Source organism: Cannabis sativa, chromosome 6, assembly GCF_029168945.1.
Source record: "Cannabis sativa cultivar Pink pepper isolate KNU-18-1 chromosome 6, ASM2916894v1, whole genome shotgun sequence".
Taxonomy (NCBI): domain Eukaryota; kingdom Viridiplantae; phylum Streptophyta; class Magnoliopsida; order Rosales; family Cannabaceae; genus Cannabis; species Cannabis sativa.
Window position 1 is genome coordinate 9,454,175 of NC_083606.1, and position 17,986 is coordinate 9,472,160.

General features: G+C 31.2%; 3 protein-coding genes and 1 pseudogene across 3 annotated transcripts; 3 read left to right on the forward strand and 1 right to left on the reverse strand.

Annotated features, from left to right (window-relative positions):
* The first annotated feature begins 7,634 nt into the window (after positions 1–7,634).
* LOC133038751 (uncharacterized) lies at positions 7,635–10,898 on the forward strand (annotated as a pseudogene).
* Positions 10,899–12,396: 1,498 nt separating this feature from the next.
* Positions 12,397–13,935, forward strand: LOC133038750 (uncharacterized). The gene has a single exon (XM_061117008.1). The coding sequence runs from the start codon at positions 12,528–12,530 to the stop codon at positions 13,737–13,739; it is 1,212 nt and encodes a 403-aa protein (XP_060972991.1). The 5' UTR covers positions 12,397–12,527; the 3' UTR covers positions 13,740–13,935.
* A 7-nt stretch (positions 13,936–13,942) lies between these two features.
* Positions 13,943–15,569, forward strand: LOC133038752 (probable CCR4-associated factor 1 homolog 6). Its single transcript, XM_061117009.1, has 2 exons — positions 13,943–14,457; positions 14,633–15,569. The coding sequence occupies exon 2, from the start codon at positions 14,657–14,659 to the stop codon at positions 15,476–15,478; it is 822 nt and encodes a 273-aa protein (XP_060972992.1). The 5' UTR covers positions 13,943–14,457; positions 14,633–14,656; the 3' UTR covers positions 15,479–15,569.
* Positions 15,570–15,984: 415 nt separating this feature from the next.
* Positions 15,985–17,517, reverse strand: LOC133038753 (ABC transporter I family member 1). The gene is made up of 2 exons (XM_061117010.1): positions 17,362–17,517; positions 15,985–16,964 (listed from the first exon to the last, which is right to left on the reverse strand). Exon 2 carries the CDS (start codon positions 16,889–16,891, stop codon positions 16,205–16,207), a length of 687 nt encoding a protein of 228 aa, XP_060972993.1. The 5' UTR covers positions 16,892–16,964; positions 17,362–17,517; the 3' UTR covers positions 15,985–16,204.
* Between the last annotated feature and the right edge of the window lie 469 nt (positions 17,518–17,986).

Consider the following 17,986-nt stretch of genomic DNA (forward strand, 5'->3'; position numbering starts at 1 on the left):
GCCTATATCCAGTGGGCTTCCGTACATGTATTTATAATATAATGGGAATTTTACACTCAAAAGAGTATTTTTTATTTTATTTTTCCACATATTTACCAATTTTTATTTTTTTTACACATTTTGGTGGATTTTTTGTTAATAATTTTTTAAGGGAAATTTACATAGTATACTAAATTTTGCTATTTTTTTTACAAAAATACTGTCAGGCGGAATTTATTACTTTTTTACTGTATTTTTTTATAAGTTTCATACTGCAGTATACTGTGTTAAGTTTACACTGGTGTTTTCCTAGTGTTCTACTGTTGTTTTGAGTTGTTCTGCTTTGTGTTTTACTGGTGTTTTATAAAAACACAGTATTTTTGAAAAAATTTCCGTGTGACAGTATTTTTGTAAAAGTTAACCCAAATTCTAGTATTTTTGTAAGTTTCCCATTTTTTAATTAGTTTTCTGTTTTTAAAATTAAAAAAGTGAAAATATTTTTCAAAAACATGTTTTATAAAACTGTTTTCACTTTTCAAATTTTGTAATTGAGAATCAAAATTTTAAAAACAAAAAAAAATCACTTTCAATATTTTTTAAATAGATTTTTTTCTTATTAATATTTTGGACTCCGACCACACCCGGATCCAAATCTCCCTCCCACGAGCCTGGCACTGAACCCACCCTCTGATCTGAACCCGAATCTGACACCGGCCCTAGACCCGACTTAAATAAATAAAAAATTAAAAATGAAAAATAAACTTTACAGAACACACTTTTGTTTTCTGTTTTTAAAATTAAAAAATAAAAGTGGTTACAGAACGTATTTTTGTTTTTCAAAAATAAAAAATTTACTTTCATTATGTGATTAAAAAATTAAAAAATAAAAATGTTACAAAACGGCACCTTTGTTTTTTACAAAATTTTTGTTTGTATTTTTCAAAAAATAATGCTATTTTTATGTAGCAACAATGGAAAAACAATCAAAACATGTAACTGTCCCTATTTTTTTAAAAAAAAAAAAATATATATTATTTATGGTAAAAGGACCTAAGCTACGAGTAAAATGGGGCCATGTAAGTGAACTTAACAATGAGAATTTGGATCAAAAAAATTGGTTTAGGTACTTGCTAAAGTACTACAAATATAATAACCTGTGAAGTTTTACTTTTAAGTATTCTTTTTTTCTAGGTTTGTGAAAAACATAATTGAAAATAATAATTTTTAACTAATATTTAGATAATTAATCAGTTAATAAAGTTGTAACTCTCTAGAACTAATAGTTAGGTATTGAAAAAAAATAAAATTAAACAGTAAAGGCTTCAGAATTTCAATATTTCATAAAAGTGATAATTATCAAAATTTCCCTTCTTTTATATCTACGGGCCATTAGATATTTAAAGTAGAATTTACGTGGGGTATGGGTTTTTTAAACCTTTTATGATAAATATGGCATAATTGATTATGTACACTTTATATGGCTTTTTTATAGTTTAACCATAGTTTATGGGATTTTAAAGCCCATAGGGTTGGAATTTATTTGTCAAAAGCCCACAGTATGTGTATTGTAGTTTATTTAGGTTATTTTAGTAATTTTAGTTCAGTTTTTTTTTTAACATAACCATTTTTTTTTTTGTAGAGTTTTGCATGTAATCATCAGGTTTTGATGGTTGTTTCTACATTTTAATTTACTTTTGTAGTTTTCAATTCAGACCTATTTTCCCTAAACTGCCTATGCCATTATTTCTCTCCCTCTCTTTTTTCATTTCACCATTTCTTCATTTTCCTCTTTCTTCATTTCCTCTTTAGTTTTCGTCCTCTGTTTTTTTTTTGCTCTCGATTTTTGGAGGACATTGCCGCCATTGTTCTTCGGGTAAGAGCTTCCATTGTTCGTGTGTTCTTCAAGGTACGCATGAGTTTTTGCCTTTTTTTTTCTCTGATTTTAGGGTTTTTGTTCCTTTTCATTTTGTGAGTTTGTTGAAGTTGCATTTTTTCTTAATCATTCTTACATTCTTACTTTTTTCGTTTTTATTTTTTTTATTTCTGTTTTAAGATTACTAGTGTGTTGTTGTTCTTCTTTTTTAAAAAATGTTTCATTCGAAGTGATTAGTGTGTTGTTGTATTTATTCATATTGGATTATTTGAGTATTTTGTGTTTTGGGTTTTGTTTTATGCTTTAGAATTTGGTTGTTTAGTTTAATTTTTTTATTTTTTGTTGATATTCGGTGTTGTTGTTGTTGTGTTTTTTAAAAAAAAAAAATTGTTGGTTTTTGGGTATGATTTTTGTTGGTTTTAGTGATAAATTTTCTTTCATTTTTTAAAAACTGGTTTTTGGGTATGATTTTTATGATGATTTTAGTAATTTCGGGTTTTAGAGTCAATATGTTGTAATAAATTGTGAGTTTATTGTGTAATTTGAAAAGCTATGTAGTTTCTGTTGAAAATATTGTATTAGTTATAAACTTGTAGGGATTTTATTTTGCATGAAGAAATTGTTGTTGTGTTTGAGCAGTTATAATCTTTGTTTAATTTATAGAAACTGGTTTTTGATGTGTATGGGTGGTTTTGAGGTTTGAGGTTTCAAAATAAATCTCATATGGAAAACCAGTTTCTAGATCATGATTACAGTTTTAAAAATGGGTTAGAAATGATGCAGGTGTTGTTTGGGATCCTCAGATACCTAATTTTGAAACATGTCAAAAACCAGTTTCTGGAGTTTGATTTATGTTCTAGATATGTGTTATTTGTGCATTCTGTGACATTGGGTGTATGGGTGGTTTTAAGGTTGATGTTGCAAAATGTTTGGATTTTTGAGTGGGTTTCCTTTTGGCTGGATTATTAGTTTTATTGTTTAGTTAATTACTGTTGAGGAAATTGTTGCTACGATTTTTTGTTTGTTTTTTTTTTTTGTTGTTTTGTTTCGATTTTGTGTGAAACTGGTTTTCATGTTAATTATCAGGATCGATTTGTTGTTTGTGTCTAATGTTTATTTTGTGTTTTATTTTTTTATCAGATGGAGAGTGAATCAGACTCGAAAGTCCCATCTGTTGTTGAAAAGGTTGAGCCGACTACGAAGGCTAAAGGCCGACCAAAAAAAACTTCACGTAAAGCTAAAGTATGTTTTTATGTTTGTATTGAAACCAATTTTTAATACTTGTGTTTGTTGTTTTTTTTTTTTTGTTATTATGTTATTATGAAACTGGTTTTATTTATTTTTTATTAAGATCCTTCTATTGAAGAAGAAAAACCTGTTGAAGTTGAAACGAGGAAATCTCCGCGTAAATTCAAAGTGTGCTCTATGTTTTTTTTTAATATGTTTTTTTGCTGTTTATTCATGTTTTTGTTTATTTATTTTTTTGAGATGAAACTGATTTTTTGTTGTTTTGTTGTTTTTTTGATGATGAGAAGATGACTAACGTTGATAAGAAAGTTAAAAAGAAACCAGTTTCCAAATCCCTTGGCAAGAAGAAGAACGAGGCTCCTGCTATTGACGCTCCATTGGTAATTTTTATTTTCTAAAGAAACCGGTTTCTTGCTTTTTTATTTTTCATGTTTTCAGGTTTTCTGTTTACACTTTTATTTGAATGTGGTTTCTATAATCTATATGTTTTTATTTTTAGTTTTTAGTTTTTCTCTTTGTTTTGGGTAACCAGTTTTTGAATATTTTTTTTTTGTTGTTGTGTAATTTTAATTTCGATTGTTTATATTCTTTTTTCTCTCACAGAAATATTATTTTAAAATTGATGTTAAGAAGAGGTTTGCTGGGAAACCTCAACTTTACAATCCTTATAATGTCATTGATGATATCAGTGAGTTATAACTTTACAATCCTTTTTTCTTTTTTTTTTCTTTACTAATTCCAACAAACTTTTTAGATCACAGTTTGTTGGTATTAGTAGTCCAGTCATTATGTAGTCTTCATACTTTTTATCCTCTTTCCATTGCCCTCCATATTTGACCACACACATTATTGAGTGCATTCCTGTACAATATTTGAAAATTGTTAGTTAAAAATCATAATGTATTAAGAAACCGGTTTTTTTTTTATTTTATTTTCAAATTATATGTGTTTTTTTCGCAATATATTTGAGAAACTGGTTTCCAACATTTCTTTATATTTTGTTTATGTGTAACAGATAATTTATAGTAACCGGTTTTATATTCATAATATTCAGTAATTTTTTCATTTTCAAGCGTGTATGTCTAAAACTAAAATTATCATAATTTTCATTTTCAGTTTCTTTTTGTCTTTTGTTTGTGAAACTTCATAGTCTCAATCTAAATTGATTATGAAAATTTCGTTATGAAGCAATGCAAGATGATATAGTTTTGGTATGAAATTTATTTCAATCTAGATTTATTTTTATTTTTAAAGTTTAAATTGCAAATGCACATATTCAGTGTATTTTTCTTTTATAGTTTATATATATACATATAATATTCATAGCATAATATATATAAATGTACCTGTATTTCTTTTGATCGGTGTTGACAGGGATGATCGGAGTTGTCTTGATTGTTGATTGAATTTTGTGTGTGCAGGTTGATCGGTGCTTTGAGCTTAAGCTTTCGTTTTCTGCTTTAAGGTGAGAGTTTCATTGTTTTTCAGGTGCCGATGTTGCTGGTTGCTTCTGTCGATATCATAATTGTTGAATTTTATACTTTTCTGAGTTTTTCAGGTCAGCGTAGGTTGCATCAGAGGAAGAATTGCCCCATGGAGAAGAGAGAAAGTGAATCAGAGAAGATGGAGAAGAGAATCGCAGGTGAGAGAGAATCACAGGAGAGAGAGAGAGAGAGAGAATCGCGGGGAGAGAGAGAGAGAGAGAGAGAGAGAGAGAGAGAGAAAGAATCGGTGTAGAGAGAGAATTTTGTTTATATATGGTTAAAAATAATAAATTTGCTTGATTTAAAATCAGATTCTGTTTTAAGGTATTTTATGGTTTTTTTTTAAAAAAAAAACCATATTTGTAGTTTGGTTGGTTAGTTAATACCATATTTTGTGGCATTTAGTTTTCTTGCCATATTTATCATAAAATGGTTTATTTTTCCCATATTTTTGAAAATATCCCATATTTAAACGAAAGAAGTAAGCCCAAATCATATTTTTATTTTTATTTATTTTGGGATTTTTACAAAAATATTGAATTTTGGCTAAAACTTTATTATTTTACTATCACACAGAATTTTTTACAAAAATATTGTCTTTTTATAAAACGATTGTAAAATAACAAAACAAAATAATTAAAACAACAACTAGTCAACTAAAAACCAACCGTAGAACAACAATGAAAACTTAACACAGTACACCATATAAAACTTACATAATATTTTTGAAAAGAAACACAGTAATTTTAAAAAAAATCAGTAAAAAATTCAAAAATTTCAGTATTTAACGTAAAAATTCCTTTATTTTGACACAGTTGAAGAGTATTTAAACTTTCTTTTTTTTTGTTTTTTTTTTGTTTTTGAACAAAGAATATTTAAACACCTTATTACTAAAAAACGAAATTAAAATTAAATTATTTTTATATCAAAAAAAATAATACTTGTTTGTTACATTATATGGTGTTAAAAAAAAATTAATAAGACCCATTTATTTTATTTTTATTTTAAGTGGAAATTATCTTTTTTTTTTTAACAAAGAATAGTTAAACACCTTATTATTAAAAAACAAACTTCAAATAAAATTATTTTTATATTAAAAAAATAATTATTTTTTTATACATTATATTGTGTTAATTTTAAAGTTTTATTCTTATAATTTTTTTATAGGACCCATTTATTTTTTTTTTTATTTTAAGTGGGAATTACTTTTTTTTTTAACATATAGTATTTAAATATCTTATTATCAATAAAAAAATCAAATTAAATTATTTTTATATTAAAAAAATAATACTTTTTTTACATTATATTGTATTAATTTTAATAATTTTTTTTTTTAATAAGACCCATTAACTTTATTTTTATTTTAACTGGAAAGTACCTCACTTGATGGAGGTATAATTTTTTCCCAATTTTTTAAAATTTTAGGTAAGGAGCTATTTTATCTAGGGATGAGCATCGGTCGGTTTAGTCGGTTTTTTTCTATATAAAAATCCAAAATTCGATTTTCGGTCTGGATTGGTGGAATCCGAAAACCGACCGACCAATTCAGAACCTATCTTAAAACTGACCGTTTTGAACCTCGGTTTGATCAGTTTAAACCGCCCAAACCGAACTTTTTTTTTTAAAAAATGATCCAATTTGTTTTATAAATACATTATTCTACATTTTACAACTACAAACATACAAATTAATTGTTCAAAAACTAATTATCTTATTCTTTTAACTTTAATATTAATAAAAAAAATAATATATTATTTTTATATATTATTTGTAAGTATAATACATGCAAAAAAAACTTAATAAATTAATATATATATGTATAACGGTCGGTTTCGTTTTTTTCCGGTCGGTTTATTACCAAAAAAAAGCCTGACCGTTCAATGGCGGTTTTAACCGTTAGCAATTTTTTCAGTTTTTGGTTTCGTCGGTTTCGATTCCAACGGTGTTCGGGAGGTCGGTTTTAACGATTTTTTCAATTTTCTAGATTTTATGCTCACTCCTAATTTTACCTCTTTCTATTGTGAGTACTCTAATTACTCTAATTACCTCTTCAACTATTTTTTTTTTCTAAAATAAACTATAAAATTAAATAGGAGTACGTATAATTTGAAAAATATCTTATTTATATTTAGTAATTTGAAAAATAAAAAAGAAAATTTTATTTGCACCTTATAAAATATAAGTACATTCCAATATTTAAAAAAAAAAATTTAAGATAATTTTTAAAAATTACTTTTAATATATGTCTTTTTAATTTTTTTAATTTAATTCTTCAATATTTTTATTATTTTTTTTTATAAATTTCACATAATTTTGTATCTTAATTTTGTTATTATGAATATAATTTATTTTAGTTTGATAGATATATATTTTAAGAATAGCAAAAAGCTATGTGCAAGGCACATATACTAAATTTAATGCTAGTTTTTCTCTATGTTATTTGAAAGCGATACAATTAAAAATTAAAGAAAAAATATTATTAGTTATTAGGTGAGATTATTATTATGTGTATCTAAATATTATAGTTTATAATGTTGTCAATTAAAAGTGAATACCGAATGCAATATATTAGTGTTTAAGAAAGTTTGATGATGTAAATATGTTCTTAAGTTAATCCAAAAATAAATTAAAAATTGATGTTCCAATACTTAAAGAAACATTACTTAAATTGGTGTAAGATAAAAAGAAAATTAAAAATCAATCTCTAAATTGTTGATAATTGAAGATAGCATTTGTCTAAAAATTGTAGATAAGAAAACTAATGATAGTCATTGGTGGATTTCAATTTTCATTTGCTTCGATAGAGACAGTAGTGTAATTTTTGTATTTTGCACTTGTCATTCTAGCTGGGTCTGCATATATCTGGATTGTCCATTTTTTCGTTGATAAATTGAATATGGTAATGTCGACAAAAAGTGAAAAACCATGTTTAACAAAAAGTGATAGTATTCTATAACAAAATACTATTAAATTATTATTTCTTGGTTTAACAGAATATACTTTACAAATAAAAGAATATTCTGTTAAAGTTAACGCCAAAAAAAACCATCCACCATTTTTTTTAGAGGTTGGTTAACCATCCCCTTCTTCACACGATTTTTTTCAAATGGCCGTAAAGCTAGCCATAATCAACAAAAATTCCAATCGCAGCTCAGCAAGCGTTCTTCACAAACATAGCGTTACTGCCTCATATCCTGTCTCTACTCGGATACAATGACTTGGCGACGGCAGCTCCGTCTCTCTCTGCAGATTCATCTCCATCGGCCTGGATCGGACCTTTCACTCTTTTCACTCCGTCCGACACAGCACTCCGATCATGCATCTCTTGCTCAGTCCCGAACCTCCTCCGCGAGCACATCGTTCCTGGCCTCTTCAGCATGGATTACCTCCGGAATCTGGCGTTCGGAACCAAGATCGAGACCTTGAGCCCCGGTCGCTGCCTGACGATCACCGCGGAAAGATCACCGCTGCCTCCTCCTAACTCTGCTGGATCCTCTGTTCGTCGGAGCAGCCCCGCTTCGTTTGGCTCTGGGGGTATCAAGGGCGATGATGGAGGTATTGTCTCGCTTCGATTTGTTTCTAAATTAAAATGTGCTTTCGTTTCGATTTCAAGCGTTTATTATTCAGGAGAACTGGAATAAAAAAAAGAATGGAAATGAGCAAGTTTTGGGGAACAATTTTGGACTGAACATGACAAGTTATTTGCTTTATTTTAAATTAATTATTTATTCAGCTTAATTAGATTCTTAGCTTTTTCGATAATCTTTTTTATTCTACGGGCATATATATTGGATTTCTAATGTACAAAGTTTAAGAAATTTCTTTAACTAATATGATGATGAATTTGTGTGAACCTTTCTGGATGTTGTTTACGAGGAAAATTCTTGTTTTACTTTTAACTATGGTGTTATATTTAAGAAAAAAGAATGTTAATATTATGATTACTGACCGATTAATTCATGAACAGTGGGAGATTGGTTCCAAGGTCCTTTTGTTTACTACCTTTACAGTACTTATGGATTTGGTAAAGGTGAGATTGGACAGCTCTTTATTGCTGGTTTTGGCTCCTCTATGCTGTTCGGAACAATTGTTGGTTCTCTAGCTGACAAACAGTAAGTATTCTTTCAAAGTTTTGTTCAATAAATTTATATATGATGTTATGAAGATGTTTTCTGATGTCCTACTGGCTTCAAATTCAGGGGTTGTAAGTGAGCACGTGTGACTTACTGTATTACTTACATACTGAGCTGTATTACCAAGCATTCTCCTCAGTACAGAGTTTTGATGGTTGGCCGTGTTTTGGGAGGTATTGCCACTTCTCTGTTGTTTTCCTCATTTGAGTCCTGGCTCGTTGCAGAACACAACAAGGTAAGGGGCATTCATCCTGTATATGTATTTTATTTTGCGGTTGTAATCATGTTAAATATTTAAACTGATTGTTTGTGAGGAATGGATCAAGAACAACGAAGTTTAATTTGTCACTTTGAAGGGCCTGTTTTATTTCATGTTTATTAATTTGTAGGATTACTACCCGTTTGATGTGCAAATTTGTTTTGTTACAATTTATGTGATTTCTATCTTTTCAGGTTGACACATTGGTGTGTTTATTGTTAAATTGGTAATATTTTAGATTGATCCTGTATTGATAAACTGATTTAAGTGCTTGCATAATTGTCTGAATTGGCAAAATGTAGGTGTAAAAAGAGGAATTGATTATTAGTTTGTTTGCAGTTTCATGTGTGGGGATCGTGTTGCTTTTCTCTTCCATTCTCTTTTGCATCTGATTTATAAACCTTTTGTACTTTGCTCACTGTTCTCCAATATTATCTGCAGAGAGGATTTGAACAACAATGGTTGTCAATAACATTCTCAAAGGCAATATTTCTTGGCAATGACCTTGTTGCTATTGTGGCTGGTTTGCTTGGGAATCTACTTGTTGACTCATTATCTCTTGGACCTGTTGCACCGTTTGATGCTGCTTCGTGCTTTCTTGCTATCGGTATGGCGGTTATATTATCTTCTTGGTCAGAGAACTATGAGAATCCTTCTGAGAGCAAGGACTTGCTTACCCAATTCAGGGGTGCTGCTGTGGCCATTGCTTCTGGTAGACTTTAAGCCTTTCCTTGTTTAGTTTTTTCACATAAAATTGAAGGCAAAACTAATCTGAAACTAAAAGGGAGAGAGTGATAGAAACTATTCTCTTTCCAGTGTCTTCTACTTTGATGAATTTTCCTTCTCATTTAGTTACTTCTTTGTGATTCAGATGAAAAAATGACATTGCTCGGGGCAATTCAGTCTCTGTTTGAGGGTTCAATGTATACATTTGTGTTTCTTTGGACTCCCGCTCTAATCCCGAACGATGAGGACATTCCTCACGGATTCATCTTTGCAACATTCATTTTGGACTGAACGTGAATCAGTTATATATATATATAATTTTTTGCTCTTTTGTTTTTATCAATTTGAGATTATAGAGTGGACTAAGTTTAGTTCAGTTCGTTTTGGTTTCTATTGTCCATTCGTGCTTTGAATGATACCAAAAAAAGGAAAATTTGAGTAGATAAGTAACTGTAGGCTGAACCCAGATAACCAAATGATGAAATTTCCTATTGCATTCGTTCTTTTTTGTTTTGTTTGTTTCCCCAAACAGTACCTGGAAGAGTTCGAGTGGCCACAAGATTGAGACCCCGAAATGCTGAAGAGTTGGCAGCAGATGTAGATTTTGCTGACTGTGTAGAACTGCAGCCGGAGGTACTTTCAGTTTTGTTGTTTCTCACTCATTGTCGTTTGTAAATTTCACGATGCTAATAACAATAGCACTTTAAAGTCCCTCTTAGTCTTAATGGTCAGTTGGGCCTATGTTCTGGTTGATTGTGGTTAATGTGCAGCCAGTTTTTTCTTCAATTCTTCTGCTCACCCCCAAAAATAAGAAAATGTCAAATTCTCATTCAATATATGAAAATAAGAGCATAGCATACTTAATAGATTTTGAATTTGTTACCAAAGCTTGCTTGTGAACTAATAAATATTTCATGATATGAAGAGCCATATTTGACTCCAACTCTTATGGTGGGAGTTGACACAGAACTTGGATTCACAGCTTCTTTTCTCTTTTGAACCAACATTCCTCCAGGCTAACCCTCCCAATGCTCCACACTTGGCCCTCCTTCCTCTTCAGCAGAGCTCTTATTTGAAGACCAAAACTTGGTATTCATCCTTATCTTCACAGACTATTAACACATATGTATGTATTATGAATATGTATATGTATATGAGGTGAAAAGAAAAATAGTAAAAGAAAGAAAAAGTTGCAAGATTTTATGTTCTTCCCTTAGACTTGAGGAAACCCAGAAGACAAGAAAATTAGAGTTGTGAGAATTGGTTTGTTGACTTTAATTGTACAGAGATATGTAGAGATGAGTTCAGTGCATACCCACCAACTAATTAAATGGCTTCTCATTTACTTAATTACTGTGAAATGATTTTATCAATGTATTGAATAATGGGACGAAACAACACTTCAAGCTTCAAATTGTAGTATACTATACATATATATATATATATATATCTTACTAGGTGATTGTTACGTGCCAAGTCGTCACGTAGTGTTAGTTTTATTTAATATTTTAATTTTTTATTTTAATTAATAATTAAAATAGTATAATTATTTGAACGATTTGTTTTATAAAAATAAAATATGTGTCAGTATATTTAGTAAGTAAAACATAGTTGTGTTATAATAATGTATGTTATTAATAGTAAAATGTACATTAATCTTCTAATTGAAAAAAGTTCTATTATCTCATTTCATATCTAATAACAGCTACACAACTATATATTTATAGACTTTCACATTCTTTGCAAATTACTAATAAGCACCAATACTATTTTCATATTCTAATATTTTTTCAACCTTCTCCTCTTGCTGGTAAAATTAAAAATAAAACTAAAAATAAGCACAAACATATAAGGTAAATACTAATAACAGCCAATTTCATCTTCTTTTTATTTTTTTAAGCCCAAGCCCAAAAATCTCTAAGCCCAACACAATCAATCTTCTTCTTCTCCGATAGCAATGAGTTGTCCCTTTTGTAATTATTTATATCATGGTGTTAGAGAGATATGTGGCTAAGATGTTTTTTTTTTTTTAATTTAAAAAGAGATTATTAATATTTAAAAGATTGTTTAATTTTTTGGGTTTAATTATTGGGTTTATTTGTTAACGGGAGATAAAACCTAATCGTTAAATTTAACAGAATATTCTTTTATTTTTAAGTATATTCTGTTAAACCAAATGCCGTTAGATAGGCACTTTTAATATATAAAGATATATCATTTTTCTTAATAATCGGTTGGTTATTATAAATTGCACTCTCTCTTAATTATATATTTGTATAAATATAGAAAGAAACTCATTACTAATAATATTCATAATTTTATAACAAAGAGAATTATTTGTATCTCCTTTTAGCATGATTTTGATTTGATAAAATATACTCATTGGCGGCCACTTTTTTTTAGCCGAATAATTTCTCTCGATCATTAATAAACAAAAAAAAATAGTAAACTAAACTTTAAATAAAACTAATATTTACGTGCCTCGGCACGTAAATTCTACCTAGTAAATAAAAAGTCACCCATAAATTTCTCATAAACCAAGAATTTATATAGGCACACTTTATATAGAATAGATAGATATAAATTGAAAAACAAATTAAAAAAAAAAACTAATATAATTAAATATATATTTTTATATAAAATCAAATTATTAAAATTATTTGGAAATAAAAATCTCCCAACAATTATAAATAGGGGTACTCGTACATTTTTGTTTGCAAATAAAACTTCCTCATCAATACTATCCTTATTTCTTCTTCGATTGTTTTCATCTGAAAACCCTAATTTTCGCGAATTGTTCATACTTGAATCGAGTAAAGGAAAAGATGCATCGCGAATCTCACCAGGCTCAGCAGATCTTCGTTCAGTTCCCGGACCTGCAAATCCCAAGCAAAACCCTAAGCTTCACCTCCAGCGAAGTTCGGACCCTTCGCCAGTTGAAGCTCTCTCTTCTCCCCAAACTTTTCTCATCCGAAGCTCTCTCTTCTTTTTACTTTACATTAAACGGTAGGCCTCTCGATGATTCTTCGCAGATTTTGAGTTCACAAATCGCCCCTCTTTCGACCTTAATTTTACGATCCAGAGCTCGCGGTGGGGGTGGAGATGGCGGTGCGACTGGGGCAGAGTCACGGGACTGCTACCTCAAAATGTATGCAGAGAAGAAGCCCGATAAAGTCGATCCGAATGAGCAGAGGCTGTCGAAGTGGTTGAATTGTGCTCTTTCGAATGAGCCCTTGAAGGAACCGTGTGTTGTGGATTGGCTCGGTAATCTTTTCAATAAGGAAGCTTTAGTGGAGGCTTTGTTGGGGAAGAAGATTCCCAAAGCGTTTGGGCATATAAAGGGTTTGAAGGATATGATAAAGATTGAGCTTTCGATGATTCCTGGGGTCGAAAAAAATGGCGATGTGAGGTCTGCACCAAGGTTTGAATGCCCTATAACTGGGCTTGAGTTTAATGGAAAGTATAAGTTTTATGCTCTGAAAAAATGTGGGCATGTTTTGAGTTCAAAGGCTTTAAAAGAAGTGAAGTCTTCTTCTTGCCTTATTTGCCATGTTGAGTTTACAGAGACTGATAAGATTGTGATAAATGGGAATGATGAGGAAGTTTTAGTGCTGAGAGAGAGAATGGAAGCAGAGAAGGATAAACAGAAGCAGAGGGAGAGGGAAAAGAAGGCTAAGAAGGTGAAGCATAGGGAGATTGAGGAGGCGTCTGCGGTGAACAACGGCGAGGCTGGTGTCTGTTCTGATCCACATTCGGCTCGGTTAAGTGGTACAAAACATGGTGTTAGTGATGCTAAAGAGGAGTTGAAGGTTCCTTCAATGGTGGGAACTAATGGGAAGGCTGCTAAAGCTGCAAGTAATGGTACTGTTTCTGTGAAAAGTTCGAGTAATAATGCAGCAGCCAAGCGGTTCAAAGCTACAGATATTGCTCCAGCTCATGCTACCAAGGAAGTTTATGCATCGATTTTCACTTCTTCAAGGAAGTCTGAGTTCAAGGAAACTTATTCTTGTAGATCACTCCCTCTTGGAAGGAATTGATTGGTGGTGTTCTTTTCTTGTGGCCAGGTTCTTGTACTAGTTATCTTCAGTATGATTGATATTTGGAAAGATACATTAGTATATTGAGTTTGTAATGTCCTTTTTACTAACTTGTGTATTTGAACCAAAACTTTTTTCTTTAATGTAAAGTATTGATTTTTATTGTGAAGGATTTAATAAGGCTTCTTCTTGTTTATGTCTTCTTTATATTTAGAATATGCAGTTCAATTCTGATGATGATTTTTATTGTTTAATAGTCTAAATTATAACTGTAAATAAATTATAATCTATTCCACTCTTCTTTTTTTTCCTTTCTTGATATTGCTCTACATAGGTACACTTGGGTTCTTTTTAAAAAAAAGGGTACTTCTAAATTTTCCTATATATAAACACCAAAGTGTTAAAATCCAAAATCTTCTTCTTAACTACTCTCTTCACCCCAAAATACTCTTACCAAGGCCAACAAACGAAATAAAGAAATATTTCCCTCTCTAATCTTTTTTCTTTTCTTTTCTTTTCTTTTCTTCTCTTCTTCCTCTCTGCAAATCACGTAACTCAATATCAACAAAACACTCGTTTGTTGGCCTCTAAGCCGTCTCATAATAGTAAAGAAATTATCCACAGTATTCGTCATTGGTCAGAAAACATCATTTATTGCAAGATATTCTTCTTCTCAACGTCTTGAAGGGGGGAAATCTTGACTTTCAGAGCATTTGATGTAAGGCCACACATCTCTTTCATATCTATTTCTTGGTCTGTTTTTATTTTATTTTTTGTTCTTTTTTAGGATTATGTGTTGGGATATGACAGATTGTAGAATGTGGATGTTTTTTTTTTCCTTCTCTTGATTTGGGATGGTGTGCTTTTGTGTCTTTTTTTCTCTCTTTTTCCAGACTTGGATGTTCAAGTAGCAGAAAATGGCAGATTTGTTAACAAATGATTCGGTTCACTTCAGGGAAGTTTGGAGAGACAATCTTGAAGACGAGTTTAAAATGATAAGAGATATATTGGATTATTACCCTTATGTATCTATGGATACTGAGTATCCCGGTAAGCTTGTCTCCACCACCAGGGAGGACAGGGAGTATGACATCATGAAGGTCAATGTGAAAGACACAATATTGATTCAAGTTGGTTTGACATTTTCTGATGAGAATGGAAACCTTCCCACTTGTGGAACTGGTAAATACTGTGTTTGGCAATTCAACTTCTGCGAGTTTGTCCCGGAGAGGGATAAATGTAACAGAGATTCGATTGAGTTGTTACGCCGATCTGGCATTGATTTTAAGAAGAACAATCGAAACGGTGTTAGCTCTTCTGATTTCGCTGCTTTGCTAATGTCTTCAGGGGCAGTGTTGAATAATGAGGTGCTTTGGATTACATTTCATGGTAGTTATGATTTTGCATACCTTCTAAAGCTCCTTTCTGGTAAAAATGAGCTTCCAAAGAAAGAAGATGATTTCTTTAATATTATCAGAGTCTACTTCCCTAAATTTTATGATATCAAGTGTTTATTGAGACGCCAAGGTTTGCATGGTGGGTTGAGCAGGATTTCGAGCAATCTCGGAGTGAACAGAATCGGTACGAGTCACCAAGCTGGCTCTGATAGTTTGCTCACTTGCTGCACATACATGAAATTTATAGACAGAAATCGGAGACTCCCTAGGGAACAACAAGTATCACTCAGTTTAGCATTAGGAGTATTATACGGTTTAGGAGATGAAAGTTTTTATCGTTAAATAGTAAAACACTCCTTTAAACGACAGAAACATTTGTGAAATTATTGTATACAAACTAAATATATGCAAATGAAAATTTCTTTAGTACTTCTGTCTTCATGGAGCCATCCATCTTTGTTTTATCTAATCATTTTTAGTTACATTATTATAATTATTTTTTATCATTACACCCATTAAGGTGAATTGAGTAAGAGTATTCCATGACTGTAAATTGTAAATGATGTATCATCACTCTGAATTGTTGACTTGGCTATGGCTTTGATTTTAGTGTGGATTAATTATCCAAAACTACCACCCTTTTGCACTTTTGTTTCAGCCAATGAAGTTCTTTTTTATGCAAATTTCAGCCATTGAAGTCTCTAACTTAACCTTATTTGCTGCTAAGTAAAATAGATGACTTGATAAATTAGTGAATAGTAACCATAATTTAATACACTACTTTAACTCACTTAAATCTAGCTCTAGTAGTAGTAGCGTGAGGGAGTGTGTATGGCCCCATTACAAAGTAGAAGAAAACAAATATTCTCCTATACTATTATTACATCAAGAAAGATATCACTTGAAATTAGCATAATACAAAAATGAGGCCAAAATCGAGCCTTTTTGCTATAAGATTTAACATATAAAATGACAATTATTCTTCTTTTCTTTTCCCACTTCAAGTTTTTTTGAAAAGAAACATAGCAAAACAATACAAAAAATGGATAATAATGGATGGTTCAAACCTTAAAAGTCTCTTCTATCAAGCATATCCACAAAGGTCATTCTCCTAGGGAATCTAGGGGGAAGCCTCAAAACCATAGCATCATCAATCTCAATAGGCAAATGGGTAGCCAAAATCACAATCCCACCTTTCTTTCTATGCTCTGCAATGATATACTCAAGCAGCTTAACTCCATCATCATCCAAAGCCACAGAAGGCTCATCAAGCAACCAAATTTGCCTATCAATGGCCAACAACCTAGCCAACTGAAGCCTTTTCCTTTGACCCATTGAAAGCATTTTGGCCTTCTCTTTGGCCAATCTACCAAGTCCCATCAACTCCAATGCAGGCAAAGACTTTCCTTGTTTCCCTTCAAGTACCTCGAACCACTGAACATTGTCCAATACCGTAATATTGCTCTTGATTGCATCCTTCAGGGAGAGCCAGTTGAGTTGAAGCTTGTATTGGTGGAAAATCCCTGACTTGGTTATGTCGTGACCGTTCCATAGGACTTCTCCGGCTGATGGCTTGGAAAACCCAGCCAGCATCCGGAGGAAAGTTGTCTTGCCCGACCCGTTTGTGCCAGTGAGGACAAGTGAACCACCGTCGTGGATGGTGGCATTCACGTTACGAAGGATTTGCTGAGCGTTTCTCATACACGAAACATTGTTGAGAAGAAGCCGAGGGACTTGGGGTTTTCTCAGAGACATTTTATTCCAGAGCTTTGGAATTTCTCAGCGGGTCTCCGAAGGCGGAGAGAGACGGTGTATCATAAATTCTAAACTGTTGGCCATGAAACACCAAATGACAGAGCATTTAAACGAACCATAATAATAAGAGAAATTCTTAACATAATTTGTGAATTATTTATGATAAATTCAATCAGACATTTCATCAAACACTATACATACAAACAAAATCTTCAAACTGAATCAGACATTTCATCAAACATTGTACATACATACACAAATTCTAAACTGAATTAGACATTTCATAGGTCCAATCAAACCAGAGGCAATTACTCCATTACTACTTTTTCTCCCTAAGATTTGACCCTTTACAAGAATCAAGTATAACCATTGTAAATTCATTAAAAAAAAAAACAACCCACAAACAATAGTTTAACAGCATAATAAAAGAAAACATAATAAAAATTATAGTCAGAAGAAATAAGACTTACAAGCAGAGTTTAGATTTGTGGAGGAATATGTGTCTTCGGAACTAAAACTAAGCCACCGATCAAATCACACCGCCGCCTTCTTCGACAGTCGCGTAGGCCAAGTAAGCGGCAGCTCCGTCTAGTTAACTGATTGTGAGGCACTAAGCTAGAGCAATGAATCGTGTTAAAAGATATGTCGTTACAACTAAACGACTTGTCGTTTCAAAGAATAGGAAAATCAATTTACATATAAAAAATTAAGGGTAAATACCATTTTGGACCCTGTGTTTTGCAAAAGTTACAGATTGGACTTTGTGTCCTGTATTTTCTAAAATAGTAAAAATAGGACCCTGAGCTTAATTTTTGATATTTTTTTTTTAATACAACCAACTTGAAGACAATGCTTAATACGAACAGATACAAAAAATGTAAACAGTTTTGTCATATAGCACTTTTAAATCGGATTATAATTAAACTTTATTTTGACAAAAAATCAATTCAGTGTCCTATTTGTACTATTTTAGAAAATACAGGGTCCATTTTGTCATTTAACAAAACACAAAGTCCAATTGGTAACTTTTGTAAAACAGAGGGTCCAAAATGGTATTTATCCAAAAATTAATAATATTTTAGAATAAATAATTTA